Source organism: Rhamphochromis sp. 'chilingali' (assembly GCF_963969265.1).
Source record: "Rhamphochromis sp. 'chilingali' genome assembly, chromosome: 2".
NCBI lineage: Eukaryota > Metazoa > Chordata > Actinopteri > Cichliformes > Cichlidae > Rhamphochromis > Rhamphochromis sp. 'chilingali'.
In genome coordinates, this window is record NC_137930.1 from 21859125 (window position 1) to 21868837 (window position 9713).

The window sequence follows — 9713 nt, forward strand, 5'->3', positions numbered from 1 at the left end:
ACTGAAAACAAGTGAAATTATCTGTCCATGCAGCAAGTTTATTTTACTTAATAAGAAATCTTGAAATAAGATTTTTTAATCCAGAAATAAAAGAACACATTTGAGAATTGAAGAGGGTTAAAATAAGCTTTAAAGAGCTCAATTTAAGATAAAATTACTTGATATCAAGTCCCAAATATTAGTTAAATATGCTAAATTACAGTCTTTTTTTATGTTTTGAATTCTTACTTGCAGCAAATGAATGCACTGCAACGAGAAAAATAGTTCTAATACTATGAAAAACTACTCAATATTAGTGAAATATGATTAATTTGTTTCTTGATTCAGGTTGGCTTATCTTAAAATAGAGCCGAATCAATATTAAATCCAGGCAAAAAAAACCTTAAAACAGACCTTTTTCCTACTCCTTGGCTTCTACTGAAATCAAAACCAGGACAAGAGTGATATGCCAACATTTATTTCTCTCATGAGAACAAAATCCTTTTTTTTAAACAAAATAGGGCTGCTGCACAATCCCTAAAAGTCTAAATCAACCCTTTAAAAGGCCTAAACACAGAAAAAAAATTACAGTTTTGGCCTTAAACTTTTGTGACAGTCACATAGTCTCACAATGTTATAAATAATGGCATTACTGACTTAAAACTTTACATGCCTCAGGTAAAGTGTCACTAAGAAAAAAAAACAACAACTTTCATTTGTAAAGCATCTTAAGTAAAGCCGTTTCTCAGGACATTGCTAGGCAAATTAGGAACAAAGTTGTACAAACGTACTACAAAACTAAACAAACTGCAAATGACCTGATAAAATCCTGCTTGGTATTCACCTATTTTTCAAAGAACGACTTCCACTCAGCTATTGCTTTCTTATATGCACTAGTGGCATCTTGATCATGGATGGCATCAGTGATTACCTCAGTTTGTATGACAGAGAGGACCGTTGCAACACATTTTGGGTATGTTAAGTGCAAGGTGTAGTAATATGCCATCAACACCAACATTCCTTCCCAGAAATCCTCCAAGGGGAGAGTGGTCACTGGTATGTTTCCTACAGCAACAATGCTGGTTGTTCCATCAAAAAGCAGCACTGGGGAGGAGAGAGGCCGCTTCTCCAGGTATAGCATTGCATCTTCACCCGGCTAGAAAAGCACAAAAAAAGGACAAATTCTTCAAGATTTTCAATGAAAGGGTTGCTGTGCATCCAAACAGCTTAAGACACAAATAGCAATATCAAGAGTTTAGAATGCTCCAACTGATTTACTGTTGGAATAGAAGAAATAAATATAAAATATCTGACTTACATAAATATGAAATTTTGGAAATGTATTAATTCTGAGCATGAATTTTCTCTAATTTGCAGCATTTTTATCATGTCTATTTGTGCTTTTTTTCTCATTTGTTTTTTAAAACAATTTCTTTTAACTTTGTTACATATTCTAGTTTTTGAAGGCCTTTTTAAATATATCATTTTACTGCTTCTACTTGTATCCTAACTGCAATGTGCTTTTGCTCTGTGCTGCCTCTCTGGAGTAGGTTTTGAATAACAATTAAGAAATCCTGAATAAGGAGTAATTTAATCCCTGCTGAATTGAACTTCGACCTACTCTTATTAAGCAGGAAAAGCAAAATAATAATATTAATAATAACAATACAAGTAAATGGAGTACAAGTTACAGTGGCTGGTATTGCAGCTGTTCTCACCTTGAGGATATGAAGGAGAGCCTCACTGGCACTTCCCAGCCGCTTTGGTGGTGTAGTTTTTGAAGGAAAAAGAGATGGAAGTGCATTGAAGAGAGTGACAGTAAAATCCACTGTGAACAGAGAAAAGTATCTCAACAAAGCAATCCGAACATATCTGATGTGTGGATTTAATGTATGAAAAGGCCACTTACCTCCACGTACATCCAAGGGGAGAGGAGGTTTCAGGACCTTCTTCCAAATGCCATAGAACTGCACTTTCGAACAAAACTCTGCCCATCGACCCTTCATTTGATCTATGTATTTGCAGTTGGAGCCACCAATGATGCGACGCAGTTCATCCATCGCCTATGACAAAGTTGTGCTCAGTTAGTCAAACTAACTAAACCTATCCAGAGAAAGCAAGGAATTTAACTGAAGGTAGTTGAACTTACATTTTGTATGTCTTTGAAGCACGGGTATGCTTCAAATATTTTTCTGGGCCTGTCTTCTTCCCTTGTAATATCTGCGTCAATAAAAGTTCGTCTGGCCTCAAACTCCAGGTCCAAAATTTGAGCAACGTCACTTTGGTTGGGTTTTGCATTGGGTTTCCTGTACATGTTGCTCAAGGTTTTGTAATGTCTTGCCTGCATCTTCAGGCTGTCATGGTCTGCTAGGGAAAGCAAAGAGCAATTGTAAGACATGGTGTAACTAGACTTCACAAAATTCAGATTTTTCTAATCAGTCATTTCTAGTTGCATGGTTGTTTTTAAGTATAATATTTCTGAGAATTAATGTTTAGGTTAAATATGTTTGAGTAATGAACTGACCCTATATGTCCTGATCATTTCCCTTTGTGTCCTTTTCTTATAATGATCATGGATTTATGTTAATTGTTAGTTTGAACAGAATCAAATATTAAAACGACAGTTTAAGATGCCCGTGAATAAAACTGTGGTGAAAATAAGGTAAAGGTTGTTTACTGTGTATATCGTTCACATCAGTGTGAACAGTGATTATGAGCTGATGGATAAAAATATTTTAGGTAATTTGATCTATGACAGAAACACTGTGATAAGGCATGATAGATGTGACCAGCATGAGGATTTACATGTGTAAATAATCAGCACTGAGTAACACCCATTACAACACAAAGTGTTAAAATACTTACTATGGCTAACTGGCAAACTGGAATGAGGGATCTATCATATGTTGATTTTACACACCTACTCGAGTTAATGCCAAACCACTATGATTTATGGAATAAACACTTAGAACGGGGTTCATTGCTGCAACCATATTTTGGAAAGAGCTGTAAGAGGAACCACAGTCAGACAGAGGTAGATAAGGGTGATGGTGGACTTACCAACAACATCATCTGGAGGTGCAGTTGAAGGACCTATATCAGCCCTGGGTGCAGAGCATGAGGCTGACTTGGATAATAGTGGTAAAGCCAGGGTAGTATTGTTTGACGTAGTTGGTACAGTGGAGGGTAGCGGCAATTGGGATTCTTTCTCTGAGGAAAAAACAGAAGATGAACAGAATGTAATAACAGGGAATAGCTAGAAAGTTAAGGAAAATACTCAACACTGTATAAATCTTGTGATGCACTCTGAACAGAAAACTGAGGGCAGGTGGTCTCTTTGAAGTTTTAGATGTCCAAAAGTCATTAGTACAGCAGACCAAAGTACACACCTGCATTTGAGTTATCCTCACTGAGGTCATCATTGCTCTCAAGAAGTATGGTATAGTCACTTGAACCACTTGCTTCACCACTTAGGTCACCTTCAGTCCCATTGTCTGTGTCATCTGAGCTGAAAAGAGTCTTCCTGGGCCTGCCTCGTTGTGGCATGGAGCCCTGCCTCTTCCTTGGAGACTTCATATTTTGGAGTCGTTTGTACAGTTTGGTGTAGATGGTCAGCTGTGGTAAAATAATATATATTTGTACATCATTTTATTATCTCACTCAATTTTAGATATTGTAGTGGGTAAAGAATGACTTACGTATGGCATGTGTGTGTCAGCATCACGTAACATGGGGTAATAGTCGACAATCTTCTGCGACATTGCTCTCATTTCGAGTTTGGAGGGGTATGTTACTTCTTTCCCCATGGGACTAGCACGGAGGATTGCAACCATGCTGGTGACGGTGTTCCTTACAAGTCTGCAACATAGCTCCTTCGACATCCTACAGTCCTTTTCCTTTCCACTGTGGAGCAATGCAAAGTACTGACTGCGCACCATGTCCAACTCTGAATCTGTATACACCACATACTCTGGTGGGTCTGGCATTTTCATTTTTTTGTCAGCAGTGTAGGAAATGGGAGTGGAAGTTTGAGGCTGACATTGTGACACATCAAAGCCTAAGGGGTTACTCTCGCTTCGATGGAAAGTGTTGGCATCTTGGTCAGTACTCTTAAACTATAACAATTGTGGGATATAAACAAAAATACACAATTAGGCAAATTAATGCTAGACAATATGGACAGTAATCATCTTCTTAGTGGTATAATGTGTATTTACCTTTTGGCTGATAAAATCCCAAATCTTCTTTCTACGGAAGAAATTTTCATGGCCCGGAAAAAGATCCTTTAGGTCATCCCGGGTAAAGCTCCTCAAAGTTTCCTCATCAATATTCGCAGCTGTAAAAGAGAAAAACAACTTCAAAAGTGATATTTATTTCTCTTTTCCTGGGCGTGGCTTATTACATATTGAGGTCATTTTTTTTGTCAATAAATGTATTTTAGCAATAAGTAATATTAACAGGATAAAATGTCAAACTTAAAACAGTTTATCAAATATTTGGGAATGCAATAAAACTATTTTTGGCTGTCTTCAAGAATGATGTTCCAAGTCTATTTAGGCAAAGACAGCTCAAGGCTATAATGTGGATAAAGTTCAGAGTAGAGTGCAATCCTAGCTCCAAGTTTCAGAAATGATGCTAACAGATGCTAAGGCTGCTTAGCTAACGTACCAAAATAACTGAAAAATAAGACTTACCCTGCAACACAGACAGTATGGCATCGTCAAAGTTGTCCATGCCGTGACAGCAGTTCTCTAGTTCGTTCCAAAGCCTCCACTCACAGTACCTGGAAATATCCTACAGCTTAAATAAGAACATTTAGCTAAAGTTAACACATTAGCTAGATTGCTAACTAGCAGCCCTCACAAAACACGACTTTATCTTAATAACACCGTTGTACCATAGTATTTTTCAAATCAACTTAATGTTACCAACCTTAAATTACTGTTCACTTTGTTTAGATAAATAATTTTGATCTTCCTAACGGTCCTGATGGTTAACAAAGCAGGGGAAAAGAGTTTGTCCCGCGTGAAAGTAACGTCACGACAGGAACTGAGAATGCGCATGCAGAAAATTATTTATATTTAATTTTTTTAAGTAAAAAAAAAGAAAATAAAAATATAAATTCAGTCTTAAACACTTATTGCCTAAAAATAAATATAACTGATGTAATTTAAACCTGAAAAATTGGATAATTAAGGATGCATATATTTTTAAAATTGCCTACCTTTCCCATGGTCCCACACTCTCATCTGTGGCCTTCAGTGGAGAGCGGTAAAGTAAAGCTGCATTGCTACTGCGCGAAAACAGTTCACCATGGCGCTCTGGAGATGTATGATCTGTTTTATCTTTGTTTCTTTAACTCTGAAGGTGCTCCTTAGCCACATAAATGCAGCTCATGGTCGAAGGCAGGATTTTTGGGTTTACTGTGGAATAGATGGCTGTGAACAAGATTTCAGAGTTTTTAACTCATTCTTTCGCCACATTAAACGGACGCACCCTCTGTATTTGACGAATGGAAGCCCACCAAGAGGATGGAGGATCCCCCCAACATCCCACTCTTTAGGATCGGAAAATTTTGGTGTTTCAGTCTTTGCCAACTGTAGTACTGCAACAACAACCAGCACCGTGGAAATATCAACTGGTGGATCTTGGCCTGAAGTGCAGGAGCCTCAGGTTGTTGACAGCCCGATCACGGTAAGTGTTAAACTAAATAAAATGTAGTGTGGCTTCTGATGACAAATTTAGCTATGTCTAACTCCTCGTATTTGGTCCTATATTACTTTTAATCATTTTCTCCATTTTTAATCAAGAGAAATTTAACGAGATCTCGCGATATTATACCGCTAGATATTGTTCTTCAAACTGTTACAAGCGATTTCCACCATGGTTGGATTTTAAATCACAATTTCATCCTGCAGGATGAAATGAAAAACAAATAAACAGAATAGCAGTTCAGTGTAGATAGTACAGGCTATGCTGCAGCCGGAGAAGGCACACACTCTGCGGCTGGCATGTCTCCTGGTGAAGTTTGCATCAAAGACACTCTCAGCGCGTTTAAATCGTTCAATGTGACAGCAATTTGGGTATCTCGTAGGAATTACAGTTTCAGGTAAGACACAGAGTATTTGGAAGCACTGTAAAAAAATCTGTTGGCTAGAAATACTGCCAAAACATGGATAAGAATGATTTTTTTGAAAATTAAATAAATTAATAAATGCATACAATAAAATATATCCATATACTAATACTAACATAAATTCTAAGTGCAAATCTAAATTACGTGATTTAAAAATACATAAATAATTTAATAAATACAACAAACATGTAAAGAAACTAATATCTAAGTGCGAACAAAAATTCATTATTTAAAAAGATAAAATCTCATTCTCATGAATCCAATCCCTAGCCTCATCAAAACAATGGACAACCCCTTTTTTATTGTTTCTTTGTCTTTGATTTCTTTTCCATTTTTTTTCTTTATTCCAAAGAATGAATATTATATTATCTTATATTATATTGAATATTCACAACTGTAACACTAATCACTGTCATGCACTTTGTTTTTTAATGGACCAATCATTAGGTGTAACTGATTATACCTGTTATGTAAGAATTTCTATAATTGGCCAGGAGTTTGGACTAACTTTGTTTTTCTGCTCTAAAGGAAGAAGCTGTTGCTAAAACATCCTTTACCAGACACGATATTACCAGATCTGCTGCAGCTTTTGCTATCAGTGTTCAAGAACAGTGCCACTTATCACAGGTATGTTATAGTCTTAATGGATCAATACATTACATAAGGCAATCAATGTCTTACTTGTTCATAATGGAATTCAGAATTTTTTTTTTAATATAAATGCAGAATAAGTTACTTTTGTTTCAAATGTTTTCACAGAGAACGGTCAAACATATCATCTCAGGAGTGCAACAGTATCAGGCTGTTCTTTTGGATACGCTCAAGGAAAGAATGAAGACAGTGTTTGAAGATAATGCCGAGGGAACCACTCAGCTTCAAGATGAGGCTTTGGCTACATTTGATAAATTCATGGATCCTTTCTCCACCATTGCATATGGACAGTGTAGAGCCATAGGGGAAATGTTCTGTCCAGTCAACGCCGAGGAAGTAGTAGTATCCCAGAAGATATGTTGGGTAAAGCAAGGTCTTTCAAGGGTCATGTCCTTAAGGAACAAAAGTTTTTACTATGTACCATTAATTGAAAGTCTAAAGCAGTTAATGACTAATGAGAGAATCTTTACCATGTTGAACACTGCACCACAAAGAAGCAGAGAGGGATTCTTCTATGATTTTAGAGACGGGTCCCTCTTTACATCTCACCCCTTGTTTTCTCAGAGGCCAAATGCATTGCAATTAATACTGTACACAGATGAAATTGAAATATGTAACCCCTTAGGGTCCCATGCTTCTGCAAACAAATTGGTCATGTTTTATTATACTTTAGGAAATATTGATCCAAAATTTAGGTCAAAGTTAGCTGCAATACGACTTCTTGCTATTGCTAAAGCAAGTGACATTTCTCAGTGGGGTATTGATGTTGTACTGAAAAGAATACTTCAAGATCTATCACTGCTTTACAATGGTGTAAGGATTGAAATGTCAAATGGTGAAATTGAATTGTTTGGTGCTGTTATAGCCATTTGCGGAGACATGCTAGCCCAGCATGAGATTGCTGGCTTTAAAGAAGGGATTGGTTTTGCTTATAGCAAATGTAGACACTGTGAATGCAACTTTGATGATATGCAAAGTGTTTTTGAGGAGAAGAAGTTTGTTCAAAGAACTCTGGAGAAACATATCAGGCAGTGTTTTGAAATAGATAAAGCAAGCACAGATTTATTGAAAGCGTCCCTCAAAACTACTTATGGAATTAATAGAAGAAGCAGACTAGTTGATGTTCCTGCATTTGACCTGATCAAACAAACTCCACAGGACATAATGCATGTTATTTTTGAAGGTGTTGCATCAATGGAAGTTAAATTTGTATTAAAACACCTAATTCTCTCAGGACAATTGGAATTAGACAAGTTTAATTCAGACATTCAAAATTTTCCTTACTCACCTCTTGAAATACGGGATAAACCATGTCCTATTAGCTTTGGCACTTTAGCGGCTAACGACAACAAATTGAAACAGTCTTGTGGACAGATGCTAATTCTTTTAAAAATATTACTTTTTCTTTTGTATGGTGTGGAGAGTGAGTATGTTGTATTTATTAGAAAGTTAATTATGATAGTTCAAATAGTTCTTGCTCCCATTATTTCTTTACAAACTGTATTGCAACTGAGAAATATGATTGAAGAACACCTGTATCAGTTCAAGCAACTTTTTCCCGAAGCCAATATAATACCTAAGCAACATTATATGTTGCATCTTCCCAGTCAAATCTTATCCCTTGGACCTTTAATAAGGAGTATGTGCATGCGCTTTGAGGCAAAGCACTCCTATTTTAAACAGTGGGCTTCTAAGTTAAATTTTAAAAATGTTTGTAAATCCCTAGCAAACCACAATCAATTTCTTGAGTGTTGTCAAAATGAAATAGGCACTGAACATCCTATTTTTGCGAAAGAAAAGGAATCCGGGCCAGTATCAGCTGTTAAAAATAATGAATATGTTAGGAAAAAAATTAAAGAATTTTTTGGAATAGATGTCATGCAGTCTGTTGTCTCAGTGAAATGGTATGTTCTAAATGGCAATAAATACATTGCTGGGAAGTCCATGATTATTGCAGATGTGGATGGCACTTTCCCTGTGTTTGGACTGATAAAGGATATCTTTTTGATTGACTCATCTTTTATTGCTTTTGAGTACCAATGCTATGAAACTTTGAATTTAAATGAAGACTTATTGGCATATGAAGTAACTGTGCCCATTGTTGCTCAAGCTACAGAATTAGCCCATGAGCTCATTGATTACACTTCATACTTTTCTATTAGTTTTAAGGACAGTGTGTTTGTTCCAATCAAATACAGTCTTTCTGATATTATTTCCCATAGAAATCACCCTTAAGATTAGGGTTGCACCAAGTATTGGCTTAGTGTAGTTTGTGATGATATAAGTTGACAGTCATTAAATGTTCCCTAAACCAATGTCAATGTTGTACCACATAATGCTGGCATGCTGGGACAAACAGCTGTCTTTGAAATGTGATTTGTATCATAAATTGTGGTTAATTTTTTTCCCTTATATGTACAACTTTGAAGTCAGACATGATTTTGAATAAATAATATTTTCAACAGATGCCTTGTGTGAATTTCCTAAATCAAGCAAATTGAGTTTGTCACTCTATCTTGAAACAAGTGATATTTTGAGAGACATCTGGTGAGAGACCTAATGTAGGCTATTTTAAGAGTTATTCTTCCCATTTCTGGATTTCTGTACTAATATAGACACAATTATATGGTTATTCTCGATTTAAGTTTATTATCTAAAATCCAGACTTAGAAACAAGTAAATCTTTTTTAAAACAAGGCAAATAATCTGGCCTGTCTAAAAATAAGATTTTAAATCATGGCAAGCACCAGATAATTTGCAGTGTAGGAATGAAAGGATGCCACTATGTTTGATGGAAATAAAAATTATCGACCTTCAGAGAGCTGAATTCAAAGACACCCCAAAGATCAGAGTTAAAATTTATGCCATTTTTCCGAAATGTTATTGCAGCAACTCAAAATGGTACCAAGTAGTCTGTATAGGGCACATGTTCTTGTATGCACACCTG

General features: G+C 36.1%; 1 protein-coding gene and 1 long non-coding RNA gene across 3 annotated transcripts; one reads left to right on the forward strand and one right to left on the reverse strand.

The window, feature by feature from the left end:
• Positions 1-452: 452 nt before the first annotated feature.
• Positions 453-6611, reverse strand: LOC308387367 (uncharacterized protein). 2 transcript variants are annotated; one of them, XM_080867357.1, is made up of 10 exons: positions 5204-6611; positions 4674-4762; positions 4197-4315; positions 3678-4094; positions 3369-3594; positions 3040-3189; positions 2129-2343; positions 1889-2042; positions 1698-1807; positions 453-1135 (listed from the first exon to the last, which is right to left on the reverse strand). In XM_080867357.1, exons 2-10 carry the CDS (start codon positions 4711-4713, stop codon positions 824-826), a joined length of 1743 nt encoding a protein of 580 aa, XP_080723483.1. In that variant the 5' UTR covers positions 4714-4762; positions 5204-6611; the 3' UTR covers positions 453-823. The 2 variants fall into 2 exon arrangements, with proteins under 2 accessions (XP_080723483.1, XP_080723482.1); XM_080867356.1 differs by having other exon boundaries at positions 2129-2346.
• On the forward strand, positions 5547-9500 carry LOC308387376. The gene is made up of 3 exons (XR_013969936.1): positions 5547-5673; positions 6644-6742; positions 6875-9500. It is a non-coding gene; the product is annotated as an uncharacterized lncRNA (long non-coding RNA).
• Positions 9501-9713: the final 213 nt, after the last annotated feature.

Bases quoted from the DNA above. Each gene is read 5' to 3' on its own strand.
- LOC308387367 (XM_080867356.1), bottom strand. From the start codon at position 4,713: ATGGACAACTTTGACGATGCCATACTGTCTGTGTTGCAGG. The intron at 3,595-3,677 runs GTAAGTCATTCT...ATTTTACCACAG, and splicing joins CTGACACACACATGCCATAC to CTGACCATCTACACCAAACT. The intron at 3,190-3,368 runs GTGTGTACTTTG...TTTTTTCCTCAG, and splicing joins TGAGGATAACTCAAATGCAG to AGAAAGAATCCCAATTGCCG.